This window comes from Gekko japonicus, unplaced genomic scaffold, assembly GCF_001447785.1.
Source record: "Gekko japonicus isolate JY-2015 unplaced genomic scaffold, Gekko_japonicus_V1.1 scaffold238, whole genome shotgun sequence".
NCBI classification, from domain to species: Eukaryota; Metazoa; Chordata; class Lepidosauria; order Squamata; family Gekkonidae; genus Gekko; species Gekko japonicus.
This window is the reverse complement of record NW_015161411.1, coordinates 27890-45709: the sequence shown is the minus strand read 5'-3', so window position 1 is coordinate 45709 and position 17820 is coordinate 27890. Positions and strand designations below refer to the sequence as shown.

Below are 17820 nucleotides of genomic sequence, written 5' to 3'. Positions count from 1 at the left end.
ACCCATGGAATACTTTAAGCTCTGAAGCTGCCGGAACCGATTTCCTGTAGTCTGAAAATGGGTTATGATTCCGGAAGATCTCCAGGCCTCACCTGGAGGTTATACAAACGTGAGATCACGGGGTAGATTGTAAGTAAACGAAAAACAGCCGCGATATTATTATGCAAGCTATTCAGTAATTGAAGAGGGACAGTTTGGTTCAGAAGGACACTTATTTGCATGCTTTGTCTTGGAATGCGTTTCGTAATTTGTACCATAATATAAATGCGTGATAATAATGATTGAGCAGTTTGCCAAACAATAGCAAGGTGGTTTTTTTGTTTACTTACTCACCTGGAGGGTGGCAAGCAACCCCGAGGACCTGAAAGATCGCACAGGAATTTGGGCGCATTTGGCTGTCTTTCGTAAAAAGAAAAGACCGCCCGTGGCTTAATTTTTTGATTGATTGATTGCGATTTGTTTTGTACAGTCCTTCGGCCCCGAGGCGCCTACTGGCGTCCCCGCAGTGGACCAGGGCGGAGATTCTCTGCTCTGTCGTCCTTTCGCGAGGGGGGCGGGGCGTTCCCAGGGCGGCGCGCGGTCTGATTGGACGCCCGCGTTCTGCCTCTCCCGCCGCCAGGTAGCAGCAGGCAGAGGGCTGGCCACCGGGAGGCCGGGAGGCGCCCGTCATTGGCTGCCGGCCAGCGTGGCCCCGCCCCCCGGAGAGCCCTTAAAGTTCCACCGGCTCGCCGAGCGAAGAGCCGCTGCAAGGAGAGCGGGCCGGGCGTCGCCGCCCAGTGCCCGCCGTGCCCGCAGGGATGCCCCCCGCCGCTGCCGCCCGTGCCCAGTGACGTCTCCGGGCCTTTGATGTCTTCGGGCCTTTGATCTTCGGCCCCGCCCTCCCTTTTCCTTGCGGGGGGGGGGGAGGGGGCGAGAAACCAACGCCGGGTGCATGGATTGCCAACGGAAGAAAAAGCTGACCACCTTCACCATCGGTCTGCTGTTCCTGGCCGGGGGCATCGAGTATGGTAGGTGCCCTGCCCAGAGCGGGCATTCGTGGGCAGCTGGGAGGGCAGAAAGGTGGGCAGGTACATTTTGGGAAATAAATATGTGTACTTATTTTAAGTCCAGACTACCCCCCCCTCAAAGTGGCTTCTGTTGTTCTCCTCTCCTCTGTTTCAACCTTGATACCAACCCTGTGAGGTAGGTCAGGCTGAAGGGTGTGCGTGATTGGCTTGAAACCACCCGGTCAGCTTCCATGGCATAGTGGAGATTTGAACCTGCATTTCCCATAGGCTAGGGTCTGACACTCTAACCATGGCTCTGACTCTTTGCAAATGGTCTCAGTTCAGTTGTGGACTTGGGGGAAGAAGAAGAGACTGGATTTGTACCTCGCCCTTCACTCGGAGTCTCAGAGTGGTTTACAATCTCCTTCCCTTTCTCTCTCCACAACAGACACCCTCTTGAGGTAGGTGGGGCTGAGAGAGCTCTTTCAGGGACTGCTCTTGAGAGAACTTGCAACTGGCCCAAGGTCACCCAGCTGGCTGCATGTGGAGGAGTGGGGAATCAGACCCGGTTCTCCAGATGACAGTCCGCCGCTCTTAACCACCTCCACACCAAACTGTTTAGTATGTGTTAACCCATCCTATTTATTTTGTTTTACTTTATAGTTTGGCTTTTCCTGCTGCGAAGGTGGGAGGCAGGATCTAAAATGGATTTAATTAATTATGGCAGTGTGTATAGATCCTAAGATGGTCTGGCAGTCTGGCACTTTTAGCGTTAGGCACCACTAGGTGGCGACCTAGACTTGTTTTTTGGGGTGAGGGATCTCTGAAAGGGCTGTGACTGACCCGAGGTCACCCAGCTGGGTTCACGTGGAGGAGTGCGGAATCAAACCCGCTTGTCCAGATTAGAGTCCATCGGTCTTAACCACCACACCACACTGGGGTGAACGGAGAACATGAGACAGTCAATGAGCGATGCAATGGTAATTGAATTAGGGAATAATATATTTGGCGCAATAATTCTAGGAAAAGTCGAAGGTAGGAGAAAAAGAGAAAGACCCTACCTGAGATGGATTGACTGAGTCAAGGGAGCCGCGGCCCTCAGCTTGCACGACCTGAGCAAGGCTCGTAACAAGAGCATGTTTTGGAGGTCATTAATTCACAGGATCGCCAACAGTCGGAAGCAACTTAATACACACAAGTGCACATCTTTGGCCCTGTGTGGACAGGGGTTTTCAACCAGCTCCCTTGTTACACCAACACTGGATACAATGGGACCACTGAGATAGGTAAAGGTAAAGGTTCCCTTGCTCGAAAGCCAGTCGAGTCCGACTCTAGGGTTGCGGTGCTCATCTCCGTTTCAAAGCTGAAGAGCCAGCGCTGTCCGAAGATGTTTCCGTGGTCATGTGGCCGGCATGACTAAACACCGAGGCGCACGGAACGCTGTTACCTTCCCACCGAAGTGGTACCTATTTATCTACTTCCAATTTCTTGCTTTCGAACTGCTAGGTTGGCAGGAGCTGGAACCAGAGACGGGAGCTCACTCCGTCATGCGGCACACTCGGGTCTCGAACTGCTGAACTACCGACCTTCCACAGCCTGCATACACCGTGGAAAACACAAATTACTTAAAGAGATTATGCTATGTATGTAGGTCATCCTATAGGATTTATATTTCAGTCTTTATGCGCAATATTCCTATAAATCGTATTGGAAGCATATGCCTTTAAGCAATAATTGAGTGTAATCTGTCTTTAAGTAATTTGTGCTTTCCACATTGGGCTGCTGCCCAACTGTTGTGGAGGAGGAGGTCCCAGCTAGTTTTGAAGTTTCCTGGTTAAATGGAGGTGGAGAGTGCCCTTGAGTGACAGCTGATAAGCTCTAACTATTGAAATGGTGGCAACTTTTCTATATCTGGCTTCTAAAAAGCGAGTTATGTGTTAACTGGAGTACTCCTTATGTCTTGTATATTTCTTAGTGCATAAAGCCAATAAAGGTTGTTGTATTGTATTGCATAGGCTCTGCTTTCCAAAACAGCCATTTCCTCCAGGGGAACTAGGATTGCCAAAGTGGGGGGGGGGGGGGGGGGGAGGCCAGTTGTTGGCACCTTGACTGTGACTTTGCCAGGGCTTCGAATCCAAAAGATTTCTGGGACTGTGTGGGGGTCCTGGCCAGGTTTATGGAGCTCTTGTATTCCTCCCCACCGACCCAAAATGGCAATCTTAACCAGGGAAGGATACAGTTCTATTCACCCCAGGCCGGTCGCTACAGTGGTCCCAGAACTCCGGAAGCCCTGCCACTCTTGCCCCCCCCCCAAGCACCAAGAATACAGAGCATTACTGCCCCGGACACATAAGAACCTAAGAGAAGCCATGTTGGATCAGGCCAATGGCCCATCCAGTCCAACACTCTGTGTCACACGGTGGCCAGAACCCAGGTGCCCTCAGGAGGTCCACCAGCAGAGCCTGAACGCCCAGAAGCCCTCCCACTCTAAGTGGTTTCAGCTCCAACCCTGGGAACTGTTTTTGCAGAAGACCTTTTTCTTTAAGAACTCCACAGCTGCAAATAATAATTAGCTACTTGGCCTTGAGTGGGGGACAGACAGTTTAATATCAGATGTCTTTCTGCAGAGAACTTACCTTACTTTCCAGGCTACTGTGGGCCAGGGAGCAGGAAACGCTGTGAATGCCGTGTGTTTGATACTCACTGCTAGGGTGCAGTGAGCAGTAACTTTTCTTTTGTAATCATCTTCAATAAATTCTGTTGAGACCTTTCAAGATTTGAACTGTGGAGCAGCCGTTGTTAACGGGTGCCTCCCTCCCTTTTCCCAGAGGCGAACCGGAGACTGAAGAGATGAGCTTTTAAGCGTAAAGGGCTTGGAATGTTGATAGAGAGAAACAGGTTGCTCTTGACAGCTTGAGACCTTGAGCCCTACCAGGTTTTGGCAGAAGAACCGCGAGTGTAGCTCCCAGTTCACACACCGCACAAGACCTGTGCAGCTCCAGATCGTGCTGAGCAGGGCTTCTTGTGTAGAGATGTGAAGGCCCGGGAAAAAACTGTTTTTTCCCCATTTTTTTTCCTGAAGCCTTTTTGTTTTTTTTCGAAAAATTGAAAAAAGAAAAGAAAAAAAAATAATTATGGAACATTTTATTTTAACATGATGAATAAAATATTTTAAGACAAGGTGTCAAATATTTTCCAAATCATTTATAAAATATATATGTATGGTATCAGATTGATCTAATTTCTGTGCACTGAGGACAAGCAAGTCCTAGGTTACAAACTGAACTCTCCAATGCAAGAACAAGATGCATTTCTTCCTTTAGGAGGTGCGATTGTCAGAAGAAAATAAAAAAGTTTCAGTTTTGTTTTTGCATGTGGCTGGGTATTCTGTTTGTAATAATTGTTTGGATACAGTATATTTTTAATATGCTAGTTATGATAATTTCATGCCAAGTAAAAATGTCCATAGTCATATTTGTATGTTCCTAAAGTAACAGAATGACTTTCAATCTAGAAAAGACAAAAGAAATGCTAATGTAGCATTTTTTCAATTTTTCCGGAAATTTCCTTTTTTTCAGAACCCCCCCCCCCAAAAAAAAAACAGGTTTTTTTTTCCGAGCTTCAAAATTTCCAGAAATTTTACATCTCTATTCCTGGGTTAATGAGCAGTTGCTCACAGGCACAGCTTAGCGGGAACACTGCTTGGAACTTGGATCCTGCCTTCACCTCCTTCCCTTCTGCCAGGAGTCGGGTTGGCTTGGGCGGAGCTGTCTTGGTCGTCGCTGGAAGTGTCCTTGCATCACTGGGGCCTGACTTGTTCTTTGGGCCAGGAGTGCCCCTCCCCCAGAACTTTCCCACAAATCTGGAGGGGGGGCAGTCAGCCCTAAATGAGAACCGGGTTTGGGATCAAGCTCCATAAGTGAGACTTACGGTGGTTAGGACAGGCGTGGTGTAGCAGTAATTGCTGCGTGTGGGAAATCCTTGATGTGCAAATGCTGCTTGTTGGCCTTGGGCAAGTTGAACGCATGAAGCTGCCTTTTATTGAATCAGAACATTGCTCCATCCAGGTCAATCTTGTCTACTCAGACTGGGAGTGGCTTTCCAGAGTCTCTGGCAGAGGTCTTTCACATCACCTACCGCCTGGTCCTTTTAACTGGAGATGCCGGGGACTGAACCTGGGACCTCCTGCATGCCAAGCAGATACTCTTCCACTGAGCCCCAGCCCCTCTTTACAGCTCTCCAGGGTCTCAGGGGAAGGTCTTTCCCATCACCTTCTGCCTGGTCCTTTTAACTGGAGATGCCGGGGACTGAACCTGGGACCTCCTGCATGCCAAGCAGATACTCTTCCACTGAGCCACAGCCCCTCTTGACAGCTCTCCAGGGTCTCAGGCGGAGGTCTTTCCCATCACCTTCTGCCTGGTCCTTTTAACTGGAGATGCCGGGGACTGAACCTGGGACCTCCTGCATGCCAAGCAGATACTCTGCCCCTGAGACACAGCCCCTCTTTAAAGCTCTCCAGGGTCTCAGGCCGAGGTCTTTCCCATCACCCACTGCCTGGTCCTTTTAACTGGAGATGCCGGGGATTGAACCTGGGACCTTCTGCGTGCCAGGCAGAGGCTCTGCCACTGAGCCACAGCCCACTGCTACCACTGGGTAGCCGTGTTTGTCTGTCTGTAGCAGTAGAAAAGAGCAAGAGTCCAGTAGCATCTTGAACATACGAAGCTGCCTTCAACTGAATCAGACCCTCGGTCCATCGAAGTCAGTATTCTCTACTCAGATGGGTAGCGACTCTCCAGGGTCTCAGGCTGAGGTCTGTCAAGGATGGGCAAGTGGGCGTCAACATGGCAAATGGGGTTCAATGTGGCCAAGTGCAAGGTGATGCACATTGGAGCCAAAAATCCTCAATATAAATACACATTGATGGGGTCTGAACTGGCAGAGACTGATCAAGGGAGAGATCTTGGAGTTGTAGTAGAAAGGCAAGTGCTATGCTGGGGATTATTAGGAGGGGTATTGAAAACAGATCAGCCAATATCATAGTGCCCCTGTATAAATCCATGGTGCGACCTCATTTGGAATACTGTGTGCAGTTCTGCTCACCACACCTTAAAAAGGATATTATAGCTTTGGAAAAAGTGCAGAAAAGGGCAACTCGAAGGGCTCTTTAGCTTGGAGAGACGACGACTGAGGGGTGACATGACTGAGGTTTATAAGATTATGCATGGGATAGAGCAGGTAGGGATAGAGGTACTTTTCTCCCTTTCTCACAATATAAGAACTCATGGGCACTCCATGAAATTGCTGAGCGGTCGGGTTAGAACGGATAAAAGGAAGTCTTTCTTCACCCAAAGAGTGATTAACACATGAAATTCACTGCCTCCTCCTGGCTGAATGAGGGCCGGAAGCGGGGCGGCCGGAAGCAATGGGCGGGGCTTCATCATGTGCCCCGCCCCCGCCCCTCACCCGGGGGAACGGCGATTCCCCGAATCGACCTCTGCCGGGGCAGGCTTTATTGAGCTGCCTCTCTGAGTATCCTCCAGGCCTCCTGGAGGGGTCAGTCACCAGAGGTCAACGTGACTTCCAGGTGCAGACACACTCATGCGCACACATGCACACACACAGACAAAATACAAAACATTCTTCATCTCTTTCTCCTCCTCCTCCTCAGCTTGCAGTGCCCCGTGCCCTTGAACTCCTGGCAAACTCAAGCCTTATCTGGCATGTCACTTGCTTGGCATTCTTCCTCCCGGGTTTCATAGATCGCCCGCTTTAATATTTTACACACTGCAAGCGGACTCTGTAACCACATCTTCCGGGGAAGGGTCAGGAGAAGGATGCACGCTCGCTCAACTCCAGGCTGAGGAGCGAAGGAGGGGTCGGATAGTGGGCGAAAGGGCACGGGCTGGGTTGCTTCACGCTGGCACAAAATAGGCTGCCTACGAAGGAGTCCCTGAATGTTGCCGGCTTTGCTCGCGACTCAGTGACCGCTTGAAGGTCGAGAGGGGAAAGGCGGGTTGGCCATTAAGGTCTTCGGGAAGCAGGGCTATTTTTGGGCAGGAACGCACAGGAACGGAGTTCCGGCTGGCTCCCGAGTTGGCCACGCCCAGCAGGAACTCATTAGCATAATAGGCCACACCCAACAGCAGAAACTCATTAGGATTGGCTACGTTAGGGGTGTGTGGCCTAACATGCAAAGGAGTTCCTGCTACAAAAAAAGCCCTGGGTTTTGACAACAAACAAGGTAAACAGAATAAGAAGGGAAAGGTGGGTGTGGCTGGATGACCACACTTCTGGTAACATGGGGGTGTGGCCTAACATGCTAATACTTTTCTGCTGTTGGGTGTGGCCTGTTATGCTAATGAGTTCCTGTTGGGCTTTTTCTACCAAAAGAGCCCTGCCGGGAAGAGTCCTGGTGGGCCATTGGCCTGGGGGGGCGGCCACCTGAATCCGGGGCCACCCCCTGCTGGGGCCATCCTGGTCCAAAGAGAGGGGTGGGCACAAGCCGGCGGTACAGAGAAGGAAGGCTCACTGCGGGGAGGGTTGCACTACGGTCGCCAGCTCTGGGTGGGGAAATACCTGGAGATTTGGGGGGTGGAGTGTTGGGAAGATGGGATTTGGGGAGGGTGGGGACCTCAGCAGGGTAGAATGCCACAGAGTCCATCCTCCAAAACAGCCATTTTCTCCAAGGATGTCAAAATGTCACTTGTAATAGTGAGAGATCTCCAGGCCCTACTCCTGGCTCATCCTTGCCCGGGCTCACTGTGGCAGGTGCTGGGACATTCCTGTCTGGCTTTCCAGCACGGCCAAGCATTTCTTGCTTAGTGCTGTTCAGGCAGGTGCTCCCTCCTGTATTTTGGGGCGGGGCCAGGGAAAGCGAGGGCGGGGCTAAGGCAGGACAAGGGTAGGAGCCTTCTCCAGGGCTGTTTCTCTCATCAGAAGAGCCCTGGTGGATCAGACCAGTGAGGGTCCATCTAGTCCAGCATCCTTTCTCACACAGTGGCCAACCAGTCTCTCTGCAGGGCCAACAACAAGGCATAGATGCCGAGGCCTCCATAAGAACACCAGAAGAGCCCTGCTGGATCAGACCAGTGGTCCCTCTAGTCCAGCCTCCTCTCACACAGCGGACAACCAGTCCCTCTGGAGGGCCGAGAACAGGGCAGAGAGGCCGAGGCCTTCGTAAGAACACCAGAAGAGCCCTGCTGGATCAGACCAGTGGTCCCTCTAGTCCAGCATCCTCTCTCACACAGTGGCCAACCAGCTTCTCTGGGGGGCCGAGAACCGGGCACAGAGGCCAAGGCCTTCATAAGGACATCAGAAGAGCCCTGCTGGGTCAGACCAGTGGTCCCTCTAGTCCAGCATCCTCTCTCACACAGTGGCCAACCAGCTTCTCTGGGGGGCCGAGAACCGGGCACAGAGGCCAAGGCCTTCATAAGGACATCAGAAGAGCCCTGCTGGGTCAGACCAGTGGTCCCTCTAGTCCAGCATCCTCTCTCACACAGTGGCCAACCAGCTTCTCTGGGGGGCCGAGAACCGGGCACAGAGGCCAAGGCCTTCATAAGGACATCAGAAGAGCCCTGCTGGGTCAGACCAGTGGTCCCTCTAGTCCAGCATCCTCTCTCACACAGTGGCCAACCAGCTTCTCTGGGGGGCCGAGAACCGGGCACAGAGGCCAAGGCCTTCATAAGGACATCAGAAGAGCCCTGCTGGGTCAGACCAGTGGTCCCTCTAGTCCAGCATCCTCTCTCACACAGTGGCCAACCAGCTTCTCTGGGGGGCCGAGAACCGGGCACAGAGGCCAAGGCCTTCATAAGGACATCAGAAGAGCCCTGCTGGGTCAGACCAGTGGTCCCTCTAGTCCAGCATCCTCTCTCACACAGTGGCCAACCAGCTTCTCTGGGGGGCCGAGAACCGGGCACAGAGGCCAAGGCCTTCATAAGGACATCAGAAGAGCCCTGCTGGGTCAGACCAGTGGTCCCTCTAGTCCAGCATCCTCTCTCACACAGTGGCCAACCAGCTTCTCTGGGGGGCCGAGAACCGGGCACAGAGGCCAAGGCCTTCATAAGGACATCAGAAGAGCCCTGCTGGGTCAGACCAGTACCTCTAGTCCAGCCTCCTGTCTCACACCGTGGCCAACCATCTCCTCTGGAGGGCCAACAACAGGGCAGAGAGGCCAACCAGCCAACAACAGTGGCCAACCGGCAACAACTTTTCCGCTTCTATTTGGAGGGGGGCATAAATGCAGGGATGGGAGCTTGGTAGGCTGCTTGCTCATCGGGATGGTTCTCCAACCAAGTCGCCTGGGTGACCACTTCGGGTGGCACGAGGAAGAGGGGGATGGTGGACCAAAGGGGTTTTCATGCTCTCGGCCATCGGTGGTGCATGAGGCCATGGGCTTCCTGGACCTGTGCTGTCTCTGGCTAGTCCAAGCTACTTCTGTGCACAGCAGCACAGGAGGAGGCTTGGGGTACCGAGATAACTTGGAGGGGCCTTGGTGGTTTGTGAGAGGACCGGCTTATAGAGAGGGCTCTTTTTGTAGCACGAGCTCCTTGTGATCTTATGCGACACACCCCTAATGTAGCCAATCCTCCCAGAGCTTACAGAGTTCTTCTTACAGGGGCCTACTGTAAGCTTTTGGAGGATTGGCTACATTAGGGGTGTGTCGCCTAAGATGCAGAGGAGTTCCTGCTACAAAAAGAGCCCCGGGGAGGTATGCCCACTTGGCCCTTTCAAGTATTATCAGGCTAAAGCCCGCCAGTGGAGGGTCAGGATAAGCCTTAGCATTTGAGACAATCAGTCCATCAGTAGACACCATGACTGAGTGGAACCTCCATGTTCAAAGGCAGTATACCACTGAATGCTAGTTGCTGGTGGGTAACAACACTAGGAGGTTTGGGGACAGTGGGATTCTGGGATTTCCTCCCCTCCCCTTCCTTAGGAGAAGTAGACTGCCTGGGAAGACTTCTTGCTTCTGAGGAAAAGCCCATGGCCAAACATTACAGTTTGGTGTAGTGGTTAAGGGCACGGACTTTCACCTGGGAGAACCGGGTTTGATTCCCCACTCCTCCACTCACAGCTGCTGGGTGCCCTTAGGCAAGCCATAGTTCTGACAAGAGGTGTCCTTGAAAAGAGCAGTTTGTGTCAGAGCTCTCTCAGCCCCACCTACCTCACAGGGTGTCTGTTGTGGGGACAGGGTTGCCAAGTCGTAAAAACTACTTACCGGGGGACTCCCGGTCTGTGGCTGGAGCGCGCGCAAAGCGCACGCCGCACACACATCACCAGAAAGTGATGTTATGACGCAGGGCATGCTGGGGGCGGGGCCACGATCATCCAAGGGAAAACCATAGAGTATTCCCTTGGATGACCGTGGCCCCGCCCCCAGCGTGCCCGGCGTCATAACGTGACTTCCTGGTGACGCACACGCTGGGGTGGGGTTCCCCCCGGGGCCCGATCCGCCGCCGGGGAACGGGCCTCTGGGGCGGGGGTTTCCCCGCCCCCCAGGAGGACTTGGGAAGCCTATGTGGGGAGGGGAAGGGAAAGGAGTTTGTAAGCCGCTCTGAGACTCCTTTGGGTAGTGAAGGGCGGGGTATAAATCCAATCTCCTCCTCCCTTTCTTCTGCTCCTTTGCATCCTGCCTGAGCTTTTATTTATTATTTAATTTAATGTATATCTCCCCCACCCTCTTCCCACAGGAGACTCCAGGTGGCTTTCAGCATTAAAAAAAATATAATACTAATAAATGCAATGAACGAAACAATGAAACCAGTTTAAAAAAGCCACTGACTTAAATTACTCAGAGAATTAAAGCAGCCAGTTCGTAATGTTAACCGAAGGCTGCTGGGAAAAAAGCTGCTTTACCTGCCCTATGGAATGCGGGGAGATCCTGCTGGGCACGGACTTCCCCAGGGAACTGGTTCCAGAGAGGGGACAGCCACTGCAAACGCCCTTTTCAAAGGGCACAAAGACTCACCAGCCACGGGAGCAGGGTTGCCAACCTCCAGGTGGCGGCTGGAGATCTCCCGGGATTGCAACCGATCCCCAGGCAATGGAGGACCGCTCACCTGGAGAAAATGGCCGCTTTGGAAGGTGGCGTCTACGGCCTTCTACCCCGCTGAGGACCTTTCCTCTCCAACTGTGCCCTTTTCTGGCTTGACCCCCCCAAAAAAACTGCAGGAGTGTTCCCTCTAAGCTGAGTCAGTGTGAGCTGGCTCACAGTTTTTTAGCCTCTGGCTCACCCATGTTTGTCTTAGCTCAGGAAGGAGGGCTCCAGAGCCAACTAATTTGTGCAGCAGCCCAATCGCTAGCCCACAACTTTAATGCCGGTAGCTCACAAAGTAGAATTTTTGCTCACAAGACTCCACAGCTTAGAGGGAGCATTGGCGTGTTTCCCAGCCTGGAGTGGGCAACCCTACCCAGGACAGCCTTTGCTCCCCTTTCTCTCAGATATAATATCGGTATGGGTACCGTTTTCATTTGTGCTTTCACCTGGGCTGGGGGTTCCCAACAGCCTTGACAGTTTTTGGAAGGCAAGGGATCTCTTTCTCCCCTAGCCGGCAGCAAAGGGCCTGTTAATTGATGAATTGGTTTCATGTATGCCCCTGCCTTTCTCCCCAGTGGGGGTCCCAAAACATTCCTCTGTTTTATTCTCACAACAACCCTGTGAGGTAGGTTAGGCTGAGTGTGTAGGAGGGGCCGTGGCTCAGTGGTGGAGCCTCTGCTTGGCATGCAGAAGGTCCCAGATTCAGTCCCCGGCATCTCCAGTTGAAAGGGTCAGGTAATAGATGATGTGGAATGCTCCCTCTAAGCTGTGGAGTCTTGTGAGCAAAAATCCTACTTTGTGAGCTACTGGCATTAAAGTTGTGAGTGAGCGATTGGGCTACTGCATAAATTAGTTTGCTCTGGAGCCATCCCTTCCCGAGCTAAGGCAAAAATGTGTGAGCCCGAGGCTAGAAAACGGTGAGCTAGCTCACACTAACTCAGCTTAGAGGGAACACTGATGCCCCTGCCGGTCTGAGCAGACAATACTGATCCCGGATGGACCAATGATCTGATCCAGTATATTTCAAGACAATGCATACTCCTGGACTGAATGGAGACCTAGGTTTCCTGTCTCATTACCAGTGCTGATTTCTCCACACTCACTACCCTTCTCCATATCACATATCACACCTAATCCAATCACGCCTGCTATTCAGTAGAAAGGGAATAAATGCTTTTGTTTTTCGCTTTCACCTTGGAATTGTATTGGGACCTCTGTGAATGGGGGGGGGGCAAGGGGAAGGGTCTTTTCAGGGCGGTGGAGGCGCCTCAGTCTCCTTGACAAGACTGAAGGATACTGCTCTTGACGATCGCCTTTCTTTGGGTGACCCTTTTTCCTCTCCCCCCCCCTTCCTCCCCCCCCCCAGCGGTGATCCTACCCACCATCTGGGCTTACCTGCGGACACTTGATAGCGAGGCCTACTTCCTGGGGCTGGCCATCTCCGCCTTCAGCTTCGCCGGACTGATCACAGGGCCGGTCTTTGGGTACTGGTCGGACCGCACCCGTCAGACAAAGACTATCATCCTCTTTGCCAACTTGTTTCAGATAGCTGGTAAGTGGACAACGTTTGGAGGGGACCATCGCTGGGCATAGGGCTAGATAGGGAAGGGCTGGGGTACGGTTGTCAGCTCCAGGTTGAGAAATTTCTGAAGGTTTGGGGAGGGGGAGGACGGGGACCTCAGTGGGGTACAATGCCATAAAGCAGGGGTCATTTAGTAGAAAATGAGGTGCAGGAGCTCATTAGCATAACTCATTAGTATTTGCATATGCCACACCCCCTGACATCACCAGAATGGTGTCACAAGCAAACACCCCCCGCTCAGGCTCCACTGGGGGGGGGGAAGATGCAGATCTGTCCTCACAGAGGAGGGCGAGCTTGTACCTGAATAAAACTTGGTCTTAAAGGTGCCACTGGACTGTTTAGGGCCAGGGGGGGCTCTGCAACTTACCTGGCTGCTTCTTGCTCAGACTGAGGGCTGCTGGGAGCAGGGGGTGGGGCTTGTTGCATGTGGGTCTCTTTACTGCCGTGGGGGGCTCTTTACTGCCAGAGCTCCGCTCCTGTGCTCTCCTGCAGGAAATGACCCCTGCCATAAAGTCCATCCTGCGAAGCATCCATTTCCTCCAAGGTGACTGATCTCTGTAGCCTGGAGATGAGCTGTGATTCTGGGGGCTTCCCCAAGTCCCATCTGGAGGCTGGCATAGAATCATAGATTGGGAAGGGACCTCCAGGGTCACCTAGTCCACCCCCCTGCACAATGCAGGAAATTCACAAATACCTCCCCCCTCACACCTCCAGTGACCACTGTTCCACAGCCAGAAGATGACAAACAAACAGACTCCTCCAGGATCCCCAGCCTGGAGAAAAATTGCTGCCTGACCAAGGGTGTAGACTTTCCAATTTCCCGGGGGGGGGCTGGGGCTGGGCCAGAGGCATTGCTTTGCTAGGAGCAAGGGTGGCTCCCGGGGGAGGCTGAGCACCTTCCTGAAAATTTCGGCGGGGGCTGAAGCCCCACCGCCCCCACGAAGATTACGCCTATGTGCCTGACCCCAAAGTGGTGATCAGCATTTCCCTGGGCATGTAAGAAAGGGCCACAAGAACTAAGCCCTGGGACAACCCTTCCTGCCCTCCCTCCCGTGATCTGCCCAGGTTCACAGAATCAGCATTGCTGCCAGATGGCCATCCAGCCTCTGCTTGAAAACCTCCAAAGAAGGAGAGCCCACCACCTCCCGAGGAAGCCTCTTCCACATTGAGGAACTGCTCTGTCAGGACGTTCTTCCTAATGCCTCACCAGAAACTCTTCTGATTTAATTTCAACCGGTTGGTTCTGCTCTGATCTTCTGGGGCAACAGAAAACAACTCCACCCATCCTCTAGATGACAGCCCTTCAAGTACTTGAAGAAGAAGAAGAGAAGAGATTGGATTTATACCCCGCCCTTCACTACCCAAAGGTGTCTCAGAGCGGCTTACAAACTCCTTTCCCTTCCCCTCCCCACAACAGATACCCTGTGAGGTAGGTGGGGCTGAGAGAGCTCTTGACAAACGGCTCTTTTTCAAGGACAGCTCTTATCAGAACTACGGCTTGCCCAAGGTCATCCAGCCAGGTGCAAGTGGAGGAGTGGGGAATCAAACCCAGCTCTCCCAGATTAGAGTCCGCGCGCTTGACCACTGCACCAAAAAAGGGTTATCGTATCACCTCTCAGTCGTCTCCTCCCACCAGGCGGCATCCCAGATGTGATGACATCGCCCAGAAGTGACTTCATCATGTCGTGAACTTTGGGGGTGGTGGTGATGCTCTAGTTTTTGGGCAAACTCTATGGTTTTGATGGCAGGAAACCATAGAGTTTTGCCCAAAAACGAGAGTGCTGTCCCCGATTTGATGACGTCACTTCCGGGTGACGTCATCATGGCGAGGGCGAAGCGTGCACCAGAAGATCCCGGAGAAGAGACTGGATCCCCCTGCCGGCAGCCAGGTAGGACCTGTCAACCCTTAGCAGAACGAAGTTTGAGTCCAGTTGCTCCTTTGTTCTTGTTGTTGTTGTTCAGTCGCACAGTCGAGTCCGACTCTTCGCAACCCCATGGACCAGATCACGCCAGGCCCTTCCGGTCTTCCGCTGTCCTCTGAAGTTTGCTCAACTTCATGTTCATTGCATCTATGACACTGTCTAACCATCTCATCCTTTGCCGTCCCCGTCTTCTTTGACCTTCTGTCTTTCCCAGCATCTGACATCCAAATGTCACTGGTTAGTTAGAGGCGAACTCCCTCGTCACCCTATCAGGGATTCAAGCTGTCATGATCTGTGCAGGACTGGGAGCAGGGCCTAGTGCGGCCTGGTCCCAGGAGAGACCTGCATGGCAGTGAGCAGACAGCCTGCAGTCCCCATAAGGCTTAGCAACGGGCTATAGCCAATCAGAGAGGCAGATTCTGGGAGGAGACGGTTGAACTGTGTGAGTAGGGTCGGTCTTAGCCGTTAACTGAGGAAAAACAGGGCGTTCTCTCTCACTGCGGCCTGGTCTCACCGTGGGGACAGGCTGGTCTGGGAGAGAGGGAGATCTCCACTGGGCTCAGCGTGAGTGCTAGGCAGGCTGGGGGCCTGGAAGTACATAAGAGACACAAATGTTGGATCAGGCCAATGGCCCATCCAGTCCAACACTCTGAGGAATTTCACATTATCCGTTTAAACCCATTTTGAAGTTGTTTTTGATCCGCCATGAAGTAAACTGGTATAGGGTTGCCATTTCACACATGGCTTTCCCCTTCCGGTAAAGCGCTGGATCTGAAATGGTTTGCCATTTCAGACTGCACCGCTTTCCCCCCTCCGTTTTTCGCCTGTGCGGGCAATCTCCAGCTTTTTTTTTTAACGTTCGCTTTAGAGCGCTATAACGCTATAGTGCTATAACACAACACTCCAGGCATTCCAATGGGGTGCGTTATACCGCTATAGCGCTATAAAGCGAACGTTCAAAAAAAAAAAAAAACCCGGGAACCGCCGCCGGGGGGGAAAAACGGTGGGAAAAAGCGCATCGGAACCGGGAGAGGAAACTGAAGACTACTTGGAAGTGGTTGACAGGTAAAACGCTTCAGCCCTGTTTCCTAAATGGGATAGAAGCGTTTGTGTCTGAAATTACAAATATAGTCCGGTAGGGAAACGGTTCTGTCTGAAATGACAGACCAGAAACTGTTTGGGAACCATTCCTCTCCTGGATTATATCGTCTGTCTGAAATTCCTCTCTGTGTCACACAGTGGCCGAAAATAACAGGGGCCATCAGGAGGTCCAGGAGTGGGGCCGGGACACTAGAAGCCCTCCCACTGTTGCCCCCCCCCAGGCACCAAGAAGACAGAGCATCACTTGCCCCAGAGTCCCTAATAGCCACTGATGGACCTCTGCTCAGGTAGCTGCGTTAGTTAGTTAGGTTATGTTTATTTTGCCTTTTCACACTGTTATACCCTTTTAAGCACCTTGCCTTGCCTTGTTTTCCCTGCCCCAGTGTTGTTTTTAATAAACCCTTTCTGTTTAATTGTTTTCTCTGCCTGGGTCCATCACGCCTGTGTGTTCTCGGCTGTAAAAGGGGCATTTTATATGTACTTGAGAGGGTACCCTGGGGCCTTCTCAACAGGGACCATAAGTCCAGGGTGGTGGCGGTGGAAGGCGGAGACCCCCTGGGATCATGACACAAGTGCATAAAAGAAAGAAAGGTTTTTTTTCCCTTCCACCCTGAAAAGTCCTTAGACATACTTTGTGATTTCAGCTCTAAGACTTATATTCAGTAAGAACAAGACAACTTTTACCGGCTCACAGGCCGGTTTATATCCCCTGAAAACCCCACACCCAAAAGACACCCCACTCGAGTCATTGGCTATTTACAGTGGCCGAGAGTTCCACAGGCTCTCGGCTGGGAGCCTAGATCTCCGATTGGTGTGGGCTAGGATCCTCAGGTCCAGTGGTGGCAAACCTATGGCACGGGTGCCAGAGATGGCACTCAGAGCCCTCTCTGTGGGCACGCGTGCCATCGCCTCAGCCAGGCCCAGACCATCATTAAAGTGTCGAATTCTCTGCCAAATAATTTTAAGTAAATGAAAGCATTTGGGATTGCTTTCCTTACTTTGTTTGGATCATCTTAAGTTAATATATGAGTTGTTTTTTCTAAAGTAAGACATCAGTATTCAGGTCAAATCGCCGTGTTGGCACTTTGCGATAAATAAGTGGGTTTTGGGTCGCAGGTTGGGCACTCGGTCTCTAAAAGGTTCGCCATCACTGCTAGTCCTTTGTTCCTCGTAGCGAAGCTCGGAGGTTTAGCCTAACCGTGTGGAGCCTTTGTGTTGCACGCGGGCAGAGATTGGTACATTACACACCCAAAGAGGTATACCACTAGTGCGTCAGTCTTCCCTGATAGCCTGCCTTAGCTAGTCCCAACCTGCAGATGAGCAAAATCAACAGCTGCCCGCACCTGGGCTTTCTCCGTGGTGGCCCCCACCTTGTGGAACGGCCTGCCCGAGAAGCTCAGGAAGGACCCCCCTCTCCTGGCTTTCCACAAAGTACGCCAAACTGAGGCCTTTTTTTGTGCGGGTGCTAGGGCAGCATTGTACAAAACAGTTCACACACTTACTTGGATCTGTGTTTGAGACCGTGGTCTATACTGCTGCCTATAGCTTTATTGTAGGTTGGATCCTATTTATGAGGCTTCCGTACTGCTGAGTGTGTCTTGTGAATACTTCAGTTCCTTCCTGGTGGGTCCAGACTTCTCAAATCCCAGAGCACACATGAAGCTGCTTTATGTTAAATCAGACTCTTGGTCTGTCGAGGTCAGTTTGGTGTAGTGGTTAGGACCGCGGACTCTAATCTGGGAGAACCGGGCTTGACTCCCCACTCCTCCACATGCACCTGCTGGATGACCTTGGGTCAGTCACAAACAATGCTCCCTCTAAACTGTGGGGTCTTGTGAGCAAAAATTCTACTTTCTGAGCTACTGGCATTGAAGTTGTGAGCGAGCGATTTGGCTGCTGCATACATTAGTTTGCTCTGGAGCCGTCCCTCCTGAGCTAAGACAAATATGCGTGAGCCCCAGAGGCTAAAAAAACTGTGGGCTAGCTCACACTAAGTCAGCTTAGAGGGAACACTGGTCACATGTTCTTTCAGAGCTGTACTCTCAAGCAATGTTCCCTCTAAGCTGTGGAGTCTTGGGAGCAAAAATTCTACTTTGTGAGATACTGGTATTAAAGTTGTGAGCGAGCGATTGGGCTACTGCATGAATTAGCTTGCTCTGGAGCCATCCTTCCTGAGCTAAGACAAAAATCTGT

General features: G+C 52.1%; 1 protein-coding gene across 1 annotated transcript in view; it reads left to right on the top strand.

Annotated features, from left to right (window-relative positions):
• Positions 1-623: 623 nt before the first annotated feature.
• Positions 624-17820, top strand: part of LOC107123559 — a 42626-nt gene continuing 25429 nt past the window's right edge. The window contains exons 1-2 of the mRNA XM_015426809.1: positions 624-1007; positions 12389-12574. Coding sequence (XP_015282295.1) covers positions 932-1007; positions 12389-12574 — 262 coding nt within the window. The 5' untranslated portion in view covers positions 624-931. The remainder of the gene's footprint in view (positions 1008-12388; positions 12575-17820) is intronic.